The following is a 23437-nucleotide window of genomic DNA, read 5'->3' on the forward strand; positions in this document are numbered from 1 at the left end:
AAGCACACCTAGCTGTGCTGGATTGTGGTGACTAAGCAGTCCTATCAAAAATACGTTTGTATGATCCTTTTTAGTTGTAATTGAAGGGCTGATTCAGATCTGATTCATGTGCTACACCTCTACTGGGAGTATGCAGCTGGAGAACGCAGATGTGGAACATCAAACGGCTAAAAGCTTCCGGAATTCTTTCATGTAAAGCAAAGGATCCTCCTAGCCTCTGTTTCTCCTATCTTTTTTCTTAGGTAGGTTGCAGTCCAACACATCTGGAGAACCCCAGGGGAAGGCTATTCTATGCATTGGCCCCCCAAAGAGGAGTTGCATCACCAAAAAAGAGACCAATGTGCCTAATACTTGCATATATAAATTTAAATGTGTAGGTACAATTTTAGGTGCAATAACTATAATTAGATGGAATAATTATAATTAAATAGACATACAATATACCCACCACAGTGGAGAAGACCGACCAGGTGTCTGGTATACCTGCTCAGTCTGCTGTCCAGGTGCCAACTGTGGATGAACAACTCTACTTAAGGTTCTTTGACTTTAAACCAGACCTGGACTGGAGACTTTTCCAAATTGAGGACCCCTTCAACTAGAGGACTGTCCTGTGCCAGCTTTGCAAATGGGAGGACTGCCCTCTATAAAGTAGGACACCTAGCCACCCTACATTCTTGGACATGTTGTGGTTCGGGCCCAGAGAGAGAGGCAAGCAAGTGGGCAAGTTGTGGTGAGGGCCACCACTTTGGATGGCTTCAAAAGGGTGTTGGATACATTCCTGGAGGAGGAGAAGGCTCTCAATGGCTACTAGCTCTGATGGCTGTGTGCTACCTCCAGTATCCGAGGCAGTAAGCCTGTGTGCACCAGTTGCTGGGGAACATGGGTGTGAGGGTGCTGTTGCACCATGTCCTGCTTTGTTGGTCCCTGCTCAACAGCTGGTTGTTGGCCACTGTGTGAACAGAGTGCTGGACTAGATGGACCCTCGGTCTGATCCAGCATTGTTTTATTATTATTTATTTATATAGCACCATCAGTGTACATGGTGCTGTACAGAGTCAAACAATAAAATAGCAAAATAGCAAAACCCTGCTGCATAGGCTTACATTCTAATAGAATCATAATAAAACAATAAGAAGGGGAAGAGAATGCACCAAACAGGCACAAAGTAGAGTAAAACTAACAGTAAGCTCAAAAACAAGTTCTAAAAGCTTTAGAAAAAAGAAAAGTTTTTAGCTGAGCTTTAAAAACTGTGATTGAATGTGTAGTTCGCAAATGTTCTGGAAGAGCGTTCCAGGCGTAAGGGGCAGCGGAAGAAAATGGACGAAGCCAAGCAAGGGAAGTAGAGACCCTTGGGCAGGTGAGAAACATGGCATCAGAGGAGCGAAGAGCACGAGCGGGGCAATAGTGAGAGATGAGAGAGGAAGGAGCTAGGCTGTGAAAAGCTTTGTAGGTCAACAGGAGAAGTTTATATTGGATTCTGAGGTGAATTGGAAGCCAATGAAGAGATTTCAGAAGTGGAGTAACATGGTCAGAGCGGCGAGCCAAGAAGATGATCTTAGCAGCAGAGTGGTGAACAGAAGTGGTGAGGGGGAGGACGTGGGCATACTCAGGGAGGCCTGTTGAAAACATATTGACAGCCCCCCCCAAAACCTTGGAACTGGCACTGATAACCCCCATAAAACCAAGGGGAAACAAATAAGACATTTAACTATATTTGCTCTTAACTGTCTGCTCATTGCTTGCCCCCTTGTTAACAGGCCTGTTTCTTTTCACTGAACCCCCACACACTGCATTTGCTTTTTTTTTTTTGCAATGTAAAATGTGTGTTTGGGGGTGGGGTCAAGGCCTTATTTGTGTCTTACCGCTTTCTGTGTTTTGTTAGCGGTGCTGCTGAGACAGAAACAGTGGAGCCTGTCTCCATAGCAGCACCAGGTACATTTGTCTTCAAGTGGTGGATCCTGGTCTTGTCACTTCACAGCTGTTAAAGCATCAGCAATTGCAAAATGTGCATGGGAACCTGCTGGGAGAAAGACACGGATCAAGGAGAAAGAAGATCAACACAGGTGGGAAGACGGAGGGATGGCACAGAAGGAATGGAAGATGGGAGGGCAGCAATGGAGTCAGAAGGCAGCGATTTTGAATGGCTGGCACAGTATATATATAAATAATAATAATAAAAAAGAGCAAAGAGAGGGCCATCAGAGATATACCAATTTATTTCACAGTATATGTCCTGAACCAGCCATTCTTGTTTATACAAACGCGGTAACCTAGTTTGTATCCATCGCTCAGCATTTCTTCAACCTCAAGTCAGTGAATTCTGCACTCTGTGATACTGGCAGGGTTATTATTTACACCAGGAGTGGGCAGAAGGCAGATCAGGATCTTCTAGTAGATCTCTAGGTGACCTGTGTCATGATTCCAAGCCCTCCTGCCCGGAAGAGAGACAATAAAAGGGTCTGCTGTGCAATCCACAAAGCTGTATTCAGTAAATAGACACCTCTTCACACCTGAATGGAGTGTGAATGCTAGGAGCCATCCTCTAAGCTTAATTAGCCTAACAAAGCAAGGCAGTTCCTTCCCACAATGGACAGTTTCCCTTTGTGCCTGACAGGCTTTTACCAGACTCCTCCTTCAGGGAGGTTCCTCATGCTGCAACTTCTGCTGCATTGCTAGTCTGGCAGACCGTCTCCCACCTCCCCTCAACTCTGCCCACTTTACTCTGCAGTGGACTCTGGGATCTGTCAATTCTGATGCTCCCTCCCCTTCTGACAAAGAGTGAGTTCTGGGAGGGAGGGGGAAGATGATCTCTGAGCCTGGCCCTCCTGTTTGATAAGCTCCTGGAAAGATTCCTCCTTGACTCCTGGAGACTCTTAGGAAATTTCCTCCCCCACTTCCTGTCTTGGCTGGTCTACTTCTTCTTGAGGCTCTGAGTCTGATTTGGAATCCATACTAGAAGACCAGGCCTCATCCTGACAATCTGCAGCAAATCATTAAATGGTTCTGACTTGCAATGCTTGAATAAGGTCCTCCTCCGAGTGCCTACTCCAAGGGAAACTCGGAGGGTGGCATTAAGGGAGAGGGCCTTTTCAGTGGTGGCCCCCAATTATGGAATGATCTCCCCGATGAGGTTCGCCTGGCGCCAACATTGTTATCTTTTTGGTGCCAGGTCAAGACTTTTCTCTTTTCCCAGGCATTTAACAGAATTTAACAGATTTTTAACGGACCCCAGAACTGTTGTTTTTAAATGGATACCTTTGTTTTTATACTGTTTATGTTTTTGATGGTTTTAAATTTTGTATACTTTTTAATGTTCACAGTTTTTAACTTTTGTAAACCGCCCAGAGAGCTTCGGCTATGGGGCGGTATATAAATGTAATCAACCAATCAACAAGAGTGACAACAAAAAAGCTTCCCCCGCCCCCCTCCTAAATCAGGGGGCTGAAACCAAGAAAGCTTGGGGGGAAACAGTAATGTGTGCATGAAAGGATTTGTGTGTTCAAGCTCCAGTTTTGATACTCAAAACAAACCCTTGGGTTGAGCACATGTTCAGTGACACCTTCTACCTGAATTCTGTGCCCACGTTCTTGAGCTACTATACTGCATCTGGGTCTAGTTGGTGAAACTGGTGAAAAACAAAGTGGATCCTACAAACATAAAGTGTGCCCACCCCTGATTTACACTGTTTCTTTAATCCAAGGACTAAAACAGCGAAAGGGCTAGAGCCCCTAGTTATCCAGGGGTTGTTCTTCTGGTCGCTTACTCGAACATTTGGCTAAACTGGCCTTCCCCAATCTAGTGCTCTCCAGATGTGTGGGACTGCAACTCTTGTCATTCACAACCAGCATGGGAATGATGGGAGTTGTGACCTAACACATCTGGAATTTACTGGGGGGGGGGGAGTCTGGGCTAAAACCCTTGAAATAGGAGACAGGCCTTAGCTAGACCTAAGGTTTATCCAGGAATTGTCCTGGGGTCGTCCCTGCCTGTTCCCGGGATCCCCTGTGTGTCATTTACATGAAGAGGGATGATCCCGGGACGATCCCGGGATAAACCATAGGTCTAGCTAAGGCCTGAGTGAATTTGGGGCAAATTGTGATACTGTTCAGAGTTAAACCAAGATATGGTGACTTCATCAAGCCCACAGAATGCAATGCAATGCAATGCAATGCATAAGAGGTCACTTTTTATTAAAGCAGCTTTAATCATTCCAAAATTTCAATGAGCTTTTGAACAGCAGATTTACTCTTGTGTGGGAGGGAATCCATCCCCAACAGCCCTTTCCCCATAATGGTTCCTCTCATCTTCTAAGCAAGTGTGCGAACTATTAATTGGGTTTAATATTTTAAAAATGGGCACTGTTCTTTATTACTCTTCCAGTTGTCTCTGCTCTTGCCTTTCTGCAATTAATATCTCCTGCTGGTTGTTAATGAGTTATAGTTGGTTTAAAGCACCACAACTCATCATGCAAATGGCCAGTTGCAATTTGTAACTGCGGCGCACTAACCTTACACTTGTTGCTTTTGAGAGAGGTACCATATTGAAGAGGGGTGAAAGTGTTCTCCCCAGAGGAACCAGCATTGTAGACCTAGGGCCAAAATGGAAAATACTAGTAGTTATTAGTGGCTACTAGTTCTGATGGCTCTATGCTACTTCCAGTATCAGAGGGCAGTATTCCTATATACACCAGTTGCTGGGGAACATGGGTGGGAGGTGCTATGCACCCATGTCCTGCCTGTGAGTTCCTGGTCAACAGCTGGTTGGCCACTCTGTGAACAGAGTGCTGGACTAGATGGACCCTTAGTCTGATCCAGCAGGGCTCTTATGCTAAAATCCCCTTTTCCATGCAACTGTGAAAGACAAAGGAGCGCAGTCCTCCTTTTCATATGGTCACCCTAGGAAAGGGTGACCTAGCACTTACCATACTAATTTTTGAGCAGCAGGTTAATGTGGTTTTATCTTTCCATGCTTTTAGTGAATAATAATATTTATTTTCACTGCTTGTTGCTGCAGGTTTACTCTGGATTTATCCGCTTTATTGGTTGTTGTTTTTACTGCTATTTTATTAATTATGTTATTGATTAGGTTTCTATTACAGAAACTCATTGAATAAAGGGTGGGATATAAATATTTTCAATAAGCAACAATTAATTGTCCACAAAAATGTTTACACAGCCATTTGCCTGTACAAAGGTATACTTGTTATTTGTAGCACAACAACAAAGACAACTTTGAGGGAAAGAACCCATTCTTTTCCAGTTTGCAAAATCTTCCCTGCCTGGTCACTTGCAGATAATAATTACTCGCCATTGATGATGAAGCAAGGAGCAATTTACAAGAATGTCTTAAAGGTACAGGAGCTTTCTCAAGCGCTGGACTTGGAAACTCACTGCAGTTTGCGGGTTTTTTTTTAACTGATCAAACTCTCTGTTGCCTTTATTTCCGTTTACTCTGTACTGTCAGCATTTCTCTATGTATTTATGGGGAGGGGAAGAATATAGGGGAAGCTCTTAATTTCAGTGGAACAACTTGAGGGATTTAGGTACCATTCCGTGCATCAGCGCTGGAATCCAGATGAAAACTAGCAAGGCTTTGCCAGTCATTCATTTGATATAGTTGAAAGTCAAAGTAAGTCTTAGGAATTCAAGCCTGGCATAGGATCAGCACCTCCTGCCTTGATAATAGATGCCCTGGATTTGACCTGACATTTATTTTCCATTAAGCGGCATGTATGCACCACCGGGAGACTATTATGCCAGGGCAATGTGATTCTATTTCCTTGACATTAGTGCTTAGATGCATTTTTAAAAGAAATGAAAATTCACTTCTTGGCTCTCCCTGGAGAGCTAATGACCATATTCTTAATATCAAAAATGTAAGCCCTGCTACATGAGAAACAGCTTTTTTATTAAAGCCCTGCAGCAGCAAGTAGAGGAATAATTGATTTGTTTATTAAACATGAAACGGCAAAAAACCCTCCCCGAAAGAGAGACAGTTCTTACAGTTGGCTCTGCCAGTGTGTATTTCATTTCCTGGAATGGGGGCTATATCAGCAGAGTGGTTGTTGTTTTTTTTAAGGAAGAAGGAGGGCGAGATCAAAGGCCACCCCGAATGCCTTGAATGAGAAAGAACTGAGCAGTGCATGGTTAATTATTACTTCTGTTACCATAGCACCTGGGCCCCCCAGCCCCAATTAAGAAGACCCTGTGCAAATGCAGTGGACTGAGAGTGGACTGAGAGGAGCACATTTTACTTTAGGTCCCTTAGTTTTTCTCTTGTTCCAAGAATCATGGAAAGGTGGGATGATCCCAAGCGGAGGTGCACGTAGGACCAGGGATGTTGTGGAGTTGAATCAAGGCCTATCACTCATCTAATAATTGGATTGGGGATAAGATGTCCCTATATTGTAGGGGTTGCTGGGGCCCCAGGGAATCACTCTGCTCCCCCAGCCTAGACCATGATCCCAAGGACATTTCCCGCTTATGAAGCACTTTGGCTGCGTCTTCCTCCATAGAGCCAAGATACAGATGACGGGCTCTTTATTTATATACCGCTCCATATCTAGAACAGATTCCCCAGGGGTGAACACAGGAATTAAACAGTGAACATTAAAACAGCAAATTCAATTAGTTCAGTTTAAAATAGAATACCAATTAAAAATGGTGGCTGGTCAGTTGTGGAATGCTTCTTGGAAAAGAATTGTTCTCAGGAGGTGCTGGAAGCAGCACAGCACATCTTTACAGTAGGGGTGTGCAATATGTCACCCATATTTATTTATTACACTGGTGTATATATCCTGCCTTTTTTCCTCCTCTCCATGTTATCCTCACAACAACAACCCTGTGAGGTAGGTTGGGCTGAGAGTCTGTGACTGGCCCAGACACCCAGTGGGTTTTCATGGCCATGTGGGGACTAGAACCCGGATCTCCCGACTCCCAGTCCAACACCTTAGTCACTACACCACACCCAGTGCATCCCTGGACACCTTCCTTGGTGCCTGCCAAGGTGCTCTGCCCCTCCCACTTTATTTTAAATTAACACATGGGAAGTTTGTAGGTTGATTTCATGATGTCATCAACAGCAGGACATCTCCCGTGGTTTCCCCGTAGTAATCCTGTGTTTTTACAACACAGAAATAATCCAGCATCTATTAATGACAGGATTTATTCCACCACTAGACAGCGCTGTTTCATCGCAGCCTATTCTTTTCAAACGCATTCTTTTCAATTCAAAATCACTGTGGTCGCTGTCTGAAGGAGCTGGGTTTGAATGTGAAAAGATCTGAGACCTGGTAAGGATGCAGTTCCCCCCCTAAGGTAGAGAACCTCTGGTTGGGCCCTTTAATAATGATGTTAGTGTTACTTCTGAGGCTGTGGCATCATGCTCTGACTGCATGGCCTAAATTAGCCTTCTCCAACATGGTGCCCTCTGTGGCCAGCTGGGGACTGTTGGGAGTTGTAGTCCAACACATCTACAGGGCAAGAGACTGGAGAAGATTGGCTTATATTGGCCTGGTTCAGACAACATGCTAAACCATGCTGCTTAACCACAAAATGGTCAATGCATTCCGTTAACCATTTTGTGGTTAAGCAGCATGGTTTAGCGTGTTGTCTGAATGGGGCCTGTGTGTTGTGCTGTTTACTGATTGCCCCAGCTTGGGCTCTGTAGTAGAAGCACTCTGCATAAAAACCTAGTTCAGTTCCATGGAAGGGTGTGGGCACAAATCTGCATATGCTAATTTATACCTGTATATGCAAATTTAGAAATAATTGCTAGGCTTTATTTAAAAGTCATAGGAGGCAAAGCCTGCCAATTACTTTCTGACAAAAAAAAAAAAAAAAAAAAAAAAACTCAGGTAAAATGAATTCTTCAGTTAATTTGCTGCCTGAGCCAGACCATCCCAAATTAATAGAAAAAAAGTTTTGCTTTTCTAAGCTTAATTGCCGTGCAAGGGAAGATTTTAGGGGCAGAGGTACAAGTTGCAGCATGTGGAAAGGGGAGAGTTCATCTTCCCTCGCCAGCTGCACCCCCCTATGAAAAATGCCCCCCTGGGGCAATTAAGCAGAGAAAATAGCCCCAATGGACATTCAGGGTTCTGTGGAATGGATCCAGGGCCCTGGGGGATAGATTCAGGATCGCCCCCCCCAGCCATAAATCCAGGCCAATGGACACTCCCGGTCTGTGCAGAATTCCTCTCCCTGTAAAGTTGAGAGGATGTTTCTTGTGTATCAATACACGGTTCAGTGGTGTGCTAGGAAGGCGGTAATTGCGTGTTCATGCACTGATGAGTGCCATGGTGGAAATATTCCTGGAGTTGTAGATGGCTGAAGAAAATAATAATTAAAAAAAAATCCCTCTGGGGTCACTACAGTAGTAGCGTCCCTGGGTGTTGTAGGGGTGCGCTTGACCCACCTGGACAGATGTTGCTCGTTATCTCTCCCTCCCCTCCTCGCTATGGCCAACATTGACCTGATCTGAGACAAAAGCAAGCAAGTATCGTACATACAACTTCTGCAGCATGAATAAGGGGATCAGGTTGCGGTCGCGCTCCCCTCCTCCACGTGACTCTCTGGAATCTTTGCCAGCTTCTCTCGCACAACGCCCCCCTGCCTGGGTCCATTTTCACACCGAGACTGCATGGGAGAGGGCGGAGGGACCTCGGGTTAGAGACCGGGAAGGAGGAGGAGGAAGAAGGGGGGGGGAAGAGAAAGAAAACCGGGAGGAGGGACATCAGCTTGCTCAAAAGGAGAGCGAATGTCGACAGGCGCCTTCCAGTCTTTTGCTTGCCTTGGAGGTTCCTTTGCGCGCGCGATCTCTTTGCAAATAACCTGCAGACTGCAATTAGTCTCTCTCTTTCTCTCTCCCTCTCTCTGTGCTGCCAGGACGTATTGCAGAGGGAGGTTTTGCAGGGCTCTGTCGTGCTAAAGGAGGGAACATATGTGTGCGCGTGTGTGAGAGAATCTCTCTCTCTCTCTCACCCACCCACCCACTGCAAGGGAAGGGAGGGGTGTGTGGGTGGGTGTGCGTGTGTGTAAAGCCCCGCTTACCCGCCTGCTCCTTCTTCACTCGGCTTCCAAACACCCACACGCCCCGTCTCTCTCTCTCTCTCTCCCCCCCCTAGAACCAGCCTCCCGCTTCGCCTTTGCGGGTGAGGAGAGGCGGCTTGGTGGCTTCTGGAACGGACGAGCACAAAAAAAGCCTCAAAGTTTCTTTGGAGCAGAGCAGAAGAGGGCGAGTCGAGGGTCGCGGCGCGGTTTGCAAACCGGGCTTAACGGGTGGGGTGGGGCGGCGGTTGGGGTCGTGGGACCTGCGCGCCCGAAGGCAAGCCCGCGCCTCGCCTCGCCGGCGGCGCGTGCCTGCCTGCCGGAGCCCCGGCAACCCCCGAGGCGCCGCGGTGGGTGGGCCGGACGGACGACGTCAGCGCGGTGCCCCGAAGTGGACTTTAAAAGCAGGAGTGAGGCGAGTCGCGGCGGGGGAGAAGACGCGGGAGAGGGGCGCGCCTTCCCGCCGGCCATGCCAAGCGGAGTGAGGCCGGCGGCAGCAGTAGCAGCCAAGGGAAGTTTGCAGGGCGGAGGACAACTTTGAAAGGGCGCCGGGCTTGGACAGCCCGGTTCGCGGGAGGAGCCGGAGACGCGCGCGCGGGCGGTGTTGGCGGCGGCTTCTCTCCCCGTCCCTTGGCGCAAAGGTGACCGTCGCCGACTGATTTACGGCCCCACTACGACTCGCCCGGACTGTGAAAGGCTCCCCTTGGAACCCTGCTCGGCGCAGTGCGAGCCATTTGCCCGCTGCCGCCAAAAGCTGGGGCGTCACCGCCGCCACCCCTCCGACCTGATATCTCCAGGAGCCCAAGGGGAGACCCTTCTTTTCCCCTGCTTTCTTTGCCTTTTTCCCGTCCCCAACCTCCCCAAAGGCAGAGAAAGGAAGGGAGGGGAGCTGGGAGGGTTGTTTTCTGCCTTTTGCTGCCTTCGGAGACTGACAAGCGAAGATCCTGCCGCTGCTTTTGCAAAGAGAGAGAGAGAGAGACAGAGAGAGATTGGGTTGTGCGTGTCTTTTTAAGAACCCCCTCTCTTCCACTATGGATTTCCTGGCAGCTTGGATGCCTCCCCTTCTCATCTTGGCCGCCTTTGCAGTCTTGCCCCATCAAGCTGAAGGTGAGTAAAAAGCTCCACTCTCGACTTCATTGATTTCGCTTTAGAGGGAGAAGAACTTGTGCCGGTTAACCAGTTTCTGCGTTTCCCTGTTCTGCTCAACTTGTCCTGATGACGATCTTCAATAGCATCAGAGATTGAAAAGACGGGGGGGGGGGGAAATCTTGCACGGTCTGGCTTTTAAAAACCCACAACGAAACACAAACAACGGATGTGTCTAAAGCAGTCTCCCTTGACCAGGTGTGTTGGACTACAACTCGCATTAGCCCCAGCCATCATGGCCAACGGGCTTGTAGTCCAACACATCTGGAGGGCACTGGCAAAAGTGAAGGTTTGCAGGACCAGCCCAAGATATATTTGCCTGAGCAAATGGGGCCCTTCCCCTGGTACTCACCGCCAGTCCGGTTAGTTTGGCACCTGAAACAGACCACCCCACAAGTGCCTCCCACCCTCCCTAGCAGCAAATATGCAACAGTAACCATTTTAATTTATCCATATTTATGAATCTCATTAATAGACATTTCTAAGCAATGTACCAAACACTTTATAATATTACTGTATTCTGTAATATCACTGTCTTCAGAAGACAAAATTACTTTCCTGGAAATGTTTGTTGGAAAAGTGTGTTTCAGTAGGACCCGGAAGAATGGGCGCCTATCCAATTCGTAGCGTGTAGGGAGTTCCAGCGTGTGGGTGCTACGGCACTAAAATGATTTGCTGCTCTTTCATGGCACCCAAATCAGCTGACCGAGGTGGCCACCTTACTCTGCCTAATGTTACAGCCAGCCCTGATGCTTTACAGTTGCTTGACTTCAGAGTATAATTAATCTGCATTAATGACCTAGACGCTGTGTGCGTTAGAACATAAGATGTGCTTTGTAGGATCGGACCAAGGTACAAAGGGATCTGCCTTATTCCGTGTCAGACCACCACTGCTCTTTTTGGGCAGGTTTTTTCCCAGCCCTGCTTGGGATGGTCGGGATTGAACCTGGGACCTTTTGTATGCAAAGCAGGTACTTTTACCACTGAGCTACGCCTATTTATAATATCCAGAAATCAGCCAGTGGTCATCTCTCAGCTCACAATACCATCTTGATGACTGCATGCTTTCTGTCATTTTAAGAACATACGAAGTGCCCTGATGCTGGATCAGACCACGGGTCCATCTAGTCCAGCACTCTGTTCACACAGTGGCCAACCAGCCCTCGGCCAAGGACCAACAAGCAGGACATGATGCAACAGCACCCTCCCACCCATGTTCCCCAGCAACTGGTGCACACAGGCTTACTACCTTGGATACTGGAGGTAGCACACAACCATCAGGGCTAGTAGCCATTGATAGCCTTCTCCTCCAGAAATTTATCAGACCCCCTTTTAAACCCATCCAAATTGGTGGCCGTCACTACATTTTGTGGCAGTGAGTTCCGTAATTTTGACATGGAAACATGTGCATTGTTTAGTGTAATGGGGTTCAGCACATGGTAGCGAACACATCAAACGATGGGGAGGTTTGCACAAGTTCTGCTAGCGTGTTCTGAACACTTCAGAGCCATTCACTTCAAAACTCAGTATCCCCGCACAAGCTGCAATTCGTCCGAAATGCTTGCGCTACAACACAATCCTCCCCCTCCCGCCATCTCATTTCCAAATCACTGAGAAGGTCAGATGCATGGCAAGCGTTAGCAAAGAGATGTGCTTGTGTCAACGCATAAAGCTACAGATGCCTCTTGCATTCCATGCATCTCTAACACCTGCGTAATCCATAAGTGGCTAGAAATGCGTTCGTGTAAAAACGGGCTCCTTTGTGCTTTCTGATCCACATTAACAGCATTCACACATGCAGAAGTAAAAGAGGCTCAAAGCTGCTTTTACTGGATCCGAAGTCAAGTCCGCTTAACAACAGTTGGTTCACTTGCTGATAAGCTTAAAGGCTTGGAACCCTTTCAGCAGGAGCCAGTGATGGTAAGGATACATGACTTCTTATTTACTACTACTACTACTGTTGAACATCAGTATTGTGCTTGATGCTGTACATAACATGGGAGTGATATGACCCGTGTGTAGAGAGGGCTTGCTGCCCGCTTTAGGTATGCCAGTATCAATTTTTAGACACCTGGTTTGTTTGGAAGATAATCCGTCAAGGCAATGTGCGATAAACATTACAGCTGACATTACTCCGCTCTGAACGCCTCCCCCACCCTCCACTCTGTGACTGCTTTTGGGGAGTAGCAAGATTTATTGCCTTCTCAGTGCTGCCTTGAGTAGAAAAGGGAGGGCCCGGATGACACAAGGACCTGAGAGCGTAATTGTGCAGAAAAAACTCTTTCACCTGCTTCCCGTTCCACAGCGGTTCATGCTCAAGTTTGTATCCCCCCACCCCCCAAAGGCACACCAACATGGGCATTTCTGTTCCCAGTTTAGTGGTTCACAAGGGCATATATATCAAATATGTATCTTTAGCTGCTTGATTTCTGTGAATTTGATGACTTTCGACAGGATGGTGCATTGAGAAACGTTTTTGGGTAGACAGTGGTGATCCGGATGTCCTGTTTGTGGTGTTTACTCATCCAGAAGTGAACAGGCTTGTGGGGACTAGCCATCAAAATTGGGAAAACCATTGGATCCCAGGAGAAAATATGACATGGAGGGAGCGTGGCTCGATGGTAGAGCACTTGTTTTGTATGCAGAAGGTCCCTGGTTCAATCCCCAGTATCTCCAGGTAGGGCTGGAAAAATTCATGCCTGTAACCAGTGCTGGATTTAGGAACAAGCCAAGTAAGCTGTAGCTTATGGCCTCATATATGTTGGAGTTAACTATGATGCAAGATAACTGAAATTGTTTTGGATTAAATATGTTGGGAGGTCTGGTGTGAATTACGGCAGAGATGCCTTAAATAGAGAAAGTGTGGCAACACAACGTGTAGTAGTGGAAGCAATAAGCGCAGACTAGAGCCAGTTTAAAAGAACTTCAAATCAACTTTGTTAGTCCTTTTATATTCATCTTCAGAGAAGTCTGGCTAACTTCTAACACTGTTTAACTTCAAGCACCCCCTAACGCTGGGTGGTACACTTTCATTACCCTTCCTATTTTAATATAATACACTTTTTTCCCTTTATTTTTATGGTATGGGGCATCTGAATCTTGATATGGCGTAGGGCCTCAGCCTGACTTAATCTGGCCCATACTGGGCTAGATGGAACAAAGTCTGACTCAGTATACAATAGCTTCCTGTATACCTATAGTATTTGTGGTCAGACAGATAGAGTGCTTGTACATTAGTTGTTTAGGGAGAAGTCATTTTGTAAAAGGATGTATGGTATGGGCCGAACAAATAAAAATGATTCTCACGCCCTCTCAAAGCTAGTGGTGCAGGTAGGGCCAGACCTTAGGACAGAAGTCCACGGATCCGTGGCCCACCCCCCAATGACCACCTAGACAACTGTTATCCAGAGGACCTTTTCTTCTGTCTCCCCCAGATTGTGGAATGGCCTGCTGGAGGAGATTCGTAAAATTAACTCTCTCTGAATTTAAGACAGTTTTAAAGACTAGCCTTTTCCGGCAGGCCTACCCAGATGAATGTGAAATCAAGAATTTTTAAGAAGTGTTGATTTGTTGTACTAATGTTGTTCACCACCTCGATCCAAAGGGAGAGGCGGGTAAGAAATAAAATTATTATTTATTATTTATTATTAATAATTCATAAAACTTTATTACGGTCACCGACCAGACTTTACACATACGAAAGATTAGGGCAGAGTTACATACAAATTTGAGAAGTATGCAACAGAATCAATTCTGGAGAGACCTTATTCTCATAGCATTCAAAAATAATTTTGCAAAAGCCTCGATTATTATTATTAGAGAGTGGCAGGTGATGGGGGCATCAAGGTAGCAGAAGCAAACTCTATTTAATTCCTATGGACATGGTGGTGCTACGATTTAAGTAGCCTTAAAACCCACAATTTTGCATGCTCAGAGTATTCCTTTTTAAAAAAAATCAGAGTTGGCAAGCAGTTGAACATAACGTAGATGTAGAAGCAGTTGTAAAGCATGGAATGATGGTAGATTAGAGTGGTGGGAGGGAGCAGAGAAATGTTAGTTGGTTAATACACATGGCTGTGTAAAGCCATCCCTCTGGTCATGAAGGACACAAGCCTATGCATGTTTAGACAGAAGAAAGTCCTACAATTTCTTGCTTTCCCCAGCCAGCATGACTGCTTGGGGAATGATGGGAATTGTAGGACTTTTTCCCTCTGTCTAAACATGCATAGGCTTGTACCCTAAGTTTAAGTTCTAAATTAACCTACCTGTGCCGCTACTTAAAGCACTGAGACTCACCGTCTACAGACAAATTAATGGGCAGGTAGGTCAAGATGAACAAATTCTCCAACATGCAAATTATAATTAAGTCGTGGGGACATATTTCCACAAGATCTGGTGATGCTCAGTTAAGCTAGATGCCTGTCAATTCATGAGAGATAGGTCTGTTAACTATTAACTCCAAGAACTCATATATATATACAGAGAGAGGAATTTCTCTGTTCAGAGGCAGTAAATCTCTGCACACAAATTGATGTGGATAAATGACAGGGCACAAGCACCACTTTCTGTGCCCCAGGGAACATCTGGCTGGCTGCCCTGGGGAAGAAACAGAATCATGGCTCTGGAATTGGTTTTAGAATCATAGAATTATAGAATAGTAGAGTTGGAAGGGGCCTACAAGGCCATCGAGTCCAACCCCCTGCTGAATGCAGGAATCCACCTTAAAGCATCCCTGACAGATGGCTGTTCAGCTGCCTCTTGAATGCCTCTAGTGTGGGAGAGGCCATGACCTCCTTATGTCATTGGTTCCATTGTTGTACTGCTCTAACTGTCAGGAAGTTTTTCCTGATGTCCAGCCGGAATCTGGCTTCCTGTAACTTGAACCCATTAGTCCGTGTCCTGCACTCTGGGAGGATCGAGGAGAGATCCTGGCCCTCCTCTGTGTGACAGATGGAGAGGTACACAAATGTTGTAAATAAATAAATACTAGACTCAAAGGGCTTTGAGCTGATCCAGGAAGGCATTTCTTACATTCATACGCCATGCAATGGTGCAGCTGCCACGCAACAGGTTTAGAACAGCAGGCTTGATGGAATCATACATTTTCACAGAATACCCATTAAAAGCCCTGAGTGCCCTTCATTCCTTTGTGGATCAACTTGCTAATCTCTGCTATCAAAACATGATTTTAGGCTGTGCTTCATTATTCCAGGTTTGATACTGAGGGAGGGAAGGCAGCCTGCGGCTATGGGTTCCCGTGGTGTTCAGCCTGAGGATGTTTTGAAGGAATGGAAACAAGTGGGGAGACATGATAGAAGTGCACAGAATTATGTATGGGATGGAGAAAGTGGATAGGGACATATTTTTCACCCTCTCCCATAATACTAGAACCTGATGGGGTCATCCCATGAAGCTGAATGGTGGAGTTCTTCACACGGCACATACTTAAACTACGGAACTCACTACCACAAGATGTGGTGATGGCCACCAATTTTGATGGCTTTAAAAGGGGAGTGAGACAAATTAATGGAGGAGAAGGCTATCAAGAGCTACTAGTCTTGGTGGGTCTATGTTACCTCCATAGCATTGGAGGAAGTATGCCTCTGTATACCAGCTGCTGGGGAACAACCTTAGGAGATTGCATTTGTGCCCTACCTGTGGGCTTCCGCCAGGCAGCTAGTTGACCACTGTATGAACAGAATGATGGACTAGTTCAGCCTTTGGTCTGATTCAGCATGTCTCTGCATGATATGGAGAATGTGGATAGGGAGACATTTTTCTCCCTCTCTCAAAATACTAGAACCCGGGGTCATCCCATGAAGCTGATTGGTGGGAGATCCAGGACAAATAAGAGGAAGGACTTCTTCACACAGCGCACAGTGAAATTATGGATCTCACTACCACAAGATGTAGTGATGGCCACCTATTTGGATGGCTTTAAAAGGGGGTTGGATAAATTCCTGGAGGAGAAGGCTATCAATGCCTACTAGCCCTGATGGTTATGTGCAACCTGCAGTATCGGAGGCAGTAAGCCTGTGTGCACCAGGTTCTGGGGAACATGGGTGGGAGGGTGCTGTCGCACCATGTCCTGCTTGGTCCCTGTCCTGCTTGGTTCCTGGCCGATGGCTGGTTGGCCACTGTGTGAACAAAGTGCTGGACTGGATGGATCCTTTGGTCTGATCCAGCATGGCTCTTCTTATGTTTTTATGTTCTCTTAAAGTTCTTAAAACTGACCCAGTTTATACAAAATCCAGCATTACTCCATATCTACAAAGTTAGTCGGTCTTGGACTTTGGAATCCCGAGTTAAAGTTGTGTTATGAAGTCATGGTGGTGCGTTGGGTCATATTGCGAGCGCTCTGCTTCAGTTCCCTCTTTGTAAAATGAACAATGTAAAATGCTAGCGTAGTTTGAGAGACCGTACCTCAGGAAAGAGAGCACAGGTTTTGCATGCTGGAGGTCACAGGTTGAGTCCCTGGCACCTCCTGTTAAAAGGATTAGGGCGAGGTAAGGGGAGAGGGTCCCGTTTTGCCAGAGATCCTATACAGCTTCTGCAAGATGGAGTAGACAGTCCTGGACTCGATAGACAAACTGTCTGATCTGGTATAAGCCAGCTTCTTAAGTCATTGTTTTGAAGATGGGCATAATAAAGGCAGTAAAATATTATGCCAATGAAATATGTAGTAGTACTTCACACAGGACCAGCTGTCTTTACTTTAGATTAATCTAATCCAAAATAACAGCTATTTCCCCCTAGTTCTGATTTATAATCACTGATTAGAAATTCCCTCTTCACCAGTAATTGTGCATTTAGATAAGAAAGAACAGGAAAGAAATCCCCTTTAACTACTCTGTGATTACAACAGACTAGTTAAAGCCTGTTAGGGCACGACTAGTCTCCATGAAGTGCTTTTGAGAATGCACTATGAGGAAAGGTGAGTGGGGAAGCGCATGTATGCTGAGTTTCCCCTTCTCATGCGCCTGGGCGTTGTGCAGTGCGCTCTGCTTCCACATCTTGGTTTCATTCACTATTCATTCAAGTGTAGGAAAAACACCTGCCTGCAAATGGTAGGGTGAAATGCAAATTAACTGTACAGAAAGAGGAAGAGCAAAAAAAATAATAGGAATGGGAGTTAGGGATTGGCTTTGAGCAGCAGCTGAGAGTCTGAGCTGGGAACCACAAAACAGGGTAGATAAAATGGATGATTTAAAAATTTTAAAGTGGATTTTAACAAAATTTAAAGGAATGTTTGAGATTTTTTTTAAAAAGTAATAAATAAAATACAGAGCTTCTCTCTAACTTAAAAATAACGTAGTTAGAACTAAATCTCATTTTAAACATAATAAACCCACACTTACAGAACCAACATTGGAAAGAAAGACACAACGTTGGAAAGAGAGAAGACAAAATTTTCCAGTATACACCTTCCTGTACAATCCTGTACTCATTTACTTGGAAGTAAGTCCCATTAAACTCAGTGGAACTTCCTTCTGAGGAGACCTGCATAGGATTGTGTTGTTGTTAAATATTGTTGTAGTTTTTAATTTTTGTGAACCGCCCAGAGAGCTTTGGCTATTGGGCGGTATAAAAATGTAATAAATAAATAAATAAATAAATAATCCTCAAACTGTCATGGGTGCTGGCCATAAGAAAGACTCTATATGGGAATATGTTTCATTTCATTTCATTTATTGCATTTTTGTACCGCCCAATAACCGAAGCTCTCTGGGCGGTTTACAAAAATTAAAAACTACAACAATATTTAACAATGTACAAATCAACAATATCACAATAATATTCAAAATATACTAAATATACGTGTACAGCAAAACAAACCAGATAAGGAAGAAAAAAAAAGCCTTCAGCTCCAGCCTTGCTTTAAAGTCTCCAGGTGTGGGGGGGAGGAGGGGAGCAGGTGGAATAGCTCACCCTTGATGGTCCAGCATTTCTCCCCCAGAAGCAGCATCTCTATAAACATATAGACATTCCCTCTATAGGTAAAAAGGGAAAATGTAAAATATATACAATGAGACAAAGAAATGCAAAGCCTCCTTGTAAGAATGTAAGTGTCAATAATAATTTAGTTGTAAATTAACTTGACTTAGGTAGGGTGACCATATGAAAAGGAGGACAGGGCTCATGTATCTTTAACAGTTGTATTGAAAAGGAAATTTCAGCAGGTGTCATTTGTATATATGGGGAACCAGGTGTAATTCTCTCTTCATCACGCCAGTTAAAGCTGCAGGTGCCCTGCCTTCTTTTAAATCTGGTCACTCTAGTATAGCTCCTGCAGCTTTAACCGTTGTGATGAAGAGGGAATTTCACCAGGTTCTGCATATATACAAATGACACCTGCTGAAATTTCCTTTTCTATGCAACTGTTAAAGATACACGAGCCCTGTCCTCCTTTTCATATGGTCACCCTAACTTAGGCCATAGCTAGACCTAAGGTTTATCCCAGTATCATCCCGGGTTCGTCCCTGCCTGAGCGCTGGATGCCCTGTGTGGCACTTAGATGAACAGGTTTGACCCCAGGACAATCCTGGGATAAACCTTAGGTCTAGCTACGGCCTTAGTGGTCAGATTTTGAGCTAAACGTTATGACTTAGAGTGTCATCATGGCTATATAAACACAGTTTAAAAAATGTGCAGTAACTTAGGCTGACCATATGGAAAGGAGGACAGGGTTCCTGTATCTTTAACAGTTGTATAGAAAAGGGAATTTCAGCTGGTGTCATTTGTATGCATGCAGCATCCAGTGAAATTCCCTCTTCATCACAACAGTTAAAGCTGCAGGAGCTCTGCCCTCTTTTGTATCTGGCCCCTCTAGTATACCTCCTGGAGCTTTAACTGTTGAGATGAAGAGGGAATTTCACCACGTGCTGCATGCATAGAAATGACACCTGCTGAAATGCCTTTTTCAATACAACTGTTAAAAATACAGGAGCCCTGTCCTCCTTTCCATATGGTCACCCTAAACTAAGTATTTGCTGGGTTAGACAACTAACCATGGCTTTGGGTGTTGTCTGAACAGGCCCACTGGGAGATAGTGGCTGAGTTCAGATGACATGCTAATCAACTGGGTGGGAGTAATAGGAACAGAATGGGAAACAACCATTGATTAGAGTGTTGTCTGAACTCAGCTAGTAACTCTCAAGGTAGTGTGGGCAGGACCAGGCAGCTTTTTTGCCTCCGTGTGTATGGGATGAGGTTGGAGGCCTTGGATTCAAATCTCGCGCTCGTCATGAACTCACGAGATTAACCTTTACCAACTTGGGACCCTCCAGATGTTTTGGACTTCAATTCCCATCAGCCCCAGCAAGCATGGCCAGTGGCCAGGAGTGCTAGCAGTTTTCCAACACATCTAGAGGGTCCTAGATTGGTGAAGGTCAACCTTCACCAATGTTTTAATTCATTTTGGGGGTCCATCTTATACACACTTACTTTGGGCTTAGCCTCATTGTACTCAATGGTGCTTACTTTTGAGTAAGTATGCATAGGATTGTGTTGTGGGTCCATTTATTTATTTATGGCTGCCTAGCTGCCCAACACTGAATGCCAGAGGGAAAAAATAGGGGCTCTGCTGAAATTTTTGGAGTTGTCCAAGGGTGAGCCTGCATATATATTTATTCATGCATACATTTTTATACCACCCTGTAGTAAAACATGTACAGGATGGCTCTCATCCTCTGGACTCCACCAGTAATCTAGAGATTATAATTTCGGTCTACCTTACACGATTGTTGCATGAAGCACTTTGAACTTTCAGGAGAAGCAACAAGTGGGAGCTGGTGAGGTGTAATTATTAGAGAGCTTTATTAGGGCTCAGCAGATCCGGGTTCAAATTCTTGTTCAGCCAAGAAGTTTGTTGGGTGACCTGGAGCCAGGTACCACCTCTCTGCCTATCCTACCTCATAGGGTTGATAGGAAGATAACAGTGATGTTTAGTGCCGTGAACGGGTTGCAAGAAGGATGAGATAAAAATGTTATGGATGATGATAATAATTTTACAATTCGGGCAGCACAGCTAATTTAACACAGGTGGCTTGTTAGAAGAAATAATTGGGCTGCTCTGGTAATTTTTTTGTTTTCTGACTGGTGGAAACAGAGGCCCCTGTTTATCTCTGGCTCTCTACCCCATCTGGTTGCAGGCTGTGACTGGGTTCAGACAACACGATAACCAACAGTGGTTTAAATAGTGGAGGGAGATTTTTTAACAAATGGTTGGTTATTCGGCCAAAATAACCAATGATATGCAGAGTTGGCTATTTGAACCACCGTTAGTTATTGTGTTGTGTGGAGGGCACCACGGGTTATTTCCTTGGCCACCATTGGTTATTTCGTTAGCCATGGAGTTGCAAGGCAAGAGCAGTCAAAGCAGTGGCTGCCGCTCTAGTCCAGTGGGCATGATAGGTTTTCAGCAGCAATGGCTGATGGGATACTAGCAGGAAGACTGAGGGGAGGGGAGAGAGGTTGGATGAGTGAGTCAATTCAGTGTGGACTAATAGTCAACTCAATGCTGATCCTAACCCACACCACGGTTGCGTATTATCATGTTGTGTGGGGAGTACCTCCTAAATAAACAACTGTTGGGTTGATAATTACCCCACTATTGACTATCGTGTTGTCTGGTTGTAGCTTTCTTACTTCATACTGACAGGACTGTTTTCAAAACAGCCGGCACTGCAGCCGCCTCTGTAGGGTTGAAAACGGGAAACCAGCTTTTTGCAAAGCCTGTGGCCTTGACACTTTTTATTAACGGCCTGGCAGGTGCCGTGCTGAAGAGTCTGTTGCTGGCTCCTTTGGGAGACCAACTGTAACTTGGCCCTGGACTCTTTCTTTGTCTCCAAAACCCCAGGAGGCCTTGAACCAAATCCTCGTGCCCTTCAGAATTCATAGCGATTACAGCCTGCAGATCCACAAGCGTCTCATCCCCACCCCCTCCAGCCAAAACTAGACCGCCATCTCTATCCCCTGAACAAATGGCTAATGTCTGGTTTTGTAACTTCAGCAAATCCCTTAGGTGCTTTTATAGATTACCCCTCTTTTGGAAACATTTAATCTAAAAAAAGGGCACACATTCAGCATGATCCCTGTAAGTGCATGTTCCTTTTCTCTTAGAAAGCCAAGAAGAACTATTTCTTACCCTGCATCTTATCTAGAGAAGGTGCCATTAAAAAAAAAGTTGTAGCAATTGCAAAACATACACACCATGAATTTGCTTGAATATCAGATGTGGCTTGTCCTACATCAGAGATGGCCAGTTGGTAACCTGAGAGCCCGTGGCATTCTTTATCTGATCCCTGGTAAGCATCTCAAATTATGATTCAAGGCACAGTTTCGAGTGAAAATTGTAATTCGTAACGTTTTTACAACTTCGGTGCTTTCATGTTACAGCTCCATTTGGGGTGTTGTATGTCAGGGGTGTTGAAGTTCGGAGAAGTTCTCGGGGACCACATTCCATGTAGTGGGTGGGGCCAAAGGCAAAAGGGGCGGAGATGGTAATGGGAATTGTACTCCAACACAAGGGCCTTGAAGTTGCCCACCATTAGAAACAAGAGGACACTCTGAGCAGCAGGACGCCCCATGATGGTGAGATATAGGCTCAGTTTGGACAACGCAATAATCAACGGTGGTTTAAGTGGGCAACCATGAGTTGAGCAGCCAACAGTTGGTTATTATGTCATCTGTAGGGCAAAAACCACCCCCACGGTTGACTTTTCCCTCAAAAAGCCACTGGAGAGATACAACTGGCTGCAAAGTCGACTAGTCGCACAACCGGTGGTTATTGTGTTGTCTGAACTGAGCTAGTAGAGTTTTTCGACCCGTTGAGTTGACTTTTTCGCTTGGCTGCAGAGTTTCCCTGGCAAGAGCAGCCAAAACTAAGCCGGCCGCTCTGCTACAGCCAGCACAACTTAGCAGAGGCTGCTCGGATAGTACCTGGAGGACTGAGGGCGGGGAGAGGGGCGGGGGCTGTGTCAGCCAATTGCTGGGTGAATTTTAGGTCACTGAACGCCAGCCCCAACCACCCATAGTTGTGTAGGAACATGTGCGGGGAGTACACACACAGAACCCCCAACTATGAGTTGATTACTCGCTCCACCATTGACTAATGTGTTGTCTGAAAGCAGCCATAGTGTATTACTTGTTTAAATCAATCCTGGTAAGTATTTCTAAATTCACATATATGAATTAGCATGTGCAGATTTCATGCAGATTTGTGTCCTAGGGGCTTAGGCTCCAAATAGCAACACCACAGAGAAAGGGACTCAGCTGGTGCTATAAGGAGTGGAAGCTCCTCTCAGCACCAGCTGGGTTCCTGGGGTTTTGTGCACCACGCAGGTCTCTGGGGCTTCATGTGCTGCTGCCCCCTGCATGAATAAGTCTGTCCCCTTGCCCCTATGGCAGGGGTCCCAAAACTTTTTGGATTTGTGGGCAGATTTGGGTATTCCACAAACTGCTGTGGGTGCTGAAAGAATGTGAAAGAAGCACTGGATTTGGCCTGAGTGGGTTGTGCATCCAGGGAGGAACCAGGTTGAGGGCAACACCCAACCTGGCTCAGGTCCAAGTTATTTGAAAAAACTGTATTCTCCCTTATGAGCCTGCTTTGAGATCTTCTGGAGAAGCCCTTCTTTCAGTCCCACCATCTTCACAGGCGCGCTTGGTGGGAACATGGGAGAAGAGGGCCTTCTCGGTGGCTGCTCCAGTGCTCTGGAACTCTCTTCCCGGGGAAGCTAGGCTGTCTCCCTCCTTGCTGTGCTTTCGGAAGCAGGCGAAAACTTGTTTGTTCCGACAGGCCTTTGGAGAATAATCTGGTCTTCCATCTATGTTAAGGTCTTGTAAAATCGTCGTGTGTTTTAAATGTTTATTGTTTTATATTGTATGTTTATTTATTTATTTATTTATTTATTTTAATTTTTGTATATTTCTTTCCCTCGGTTTAAAATGAATATGTTTTAAATTTTGTAAAGCCGCCTTGAGGCCCAGTATTGGGCAAAAGGTGGGATAGAAATAAATAAATAAATAACAACAACAACACTCACTGTTTCCGGCCTGAGGAGAGAGAGGCCACTGCCTGTGAGAACTCAGTGGGAAGGCTTTGTTTAAATAAAACTTAGGTGTGTTTGGAAGGCAGAGTCCGTGTGAGTCCGTGGCTCCAGAGGGCCTGGTAGGGGGCAGTTTGCCCTCTTACCCCTTCCTGGTTCTTCACCCTGATTTAAACTATAGTTAAGACTTTCTGAATGTGC

The 23437-nt window shown here is 45.6% G+C and overlaps 1 protein-coding gene across 1 annotated transcript in view; it reads left to right on the plus strand.

Annotated features, from left to right (window-relative positions):
* The first annotated feature begins 10085 nt into the window (after positions 1-10085).
* The window catches only part of FRAS1 (Fraser extracellular matrix complex subunit 1), a 355924-nt gene continuing 342572 nt past the window's right edge, over positions 10086-23437 (plus strand). Inside the window, exon 1 of the mRNA XM_063136077.1 lies at positions 10086-10151. Within this exon, the coding sequence (XP_062992147.1) occupies positions 10097-10151 (55 nt within the window). The 5' untranslated portion in view covers positions 10086-10096. The remainder of the gene's footprint in view (positions 10152-23437) is intronic.

This window comes from Elgaria multicarinata, chromosome 10, assembly GCF_023053635.1.
Source record: "Elgaria multicarinata webbii isolate HBS135686 ecotype San Diego chromosome 10, rElgMul1.1.pri, whole genome shotgun sequence".
Classification (NCBI taxonomy): Eukaryota; Metazoa; Chordata; class Lepidosauria; order Squamata; family Anguidae; genus Elgaria; species Elgaria multicarinata.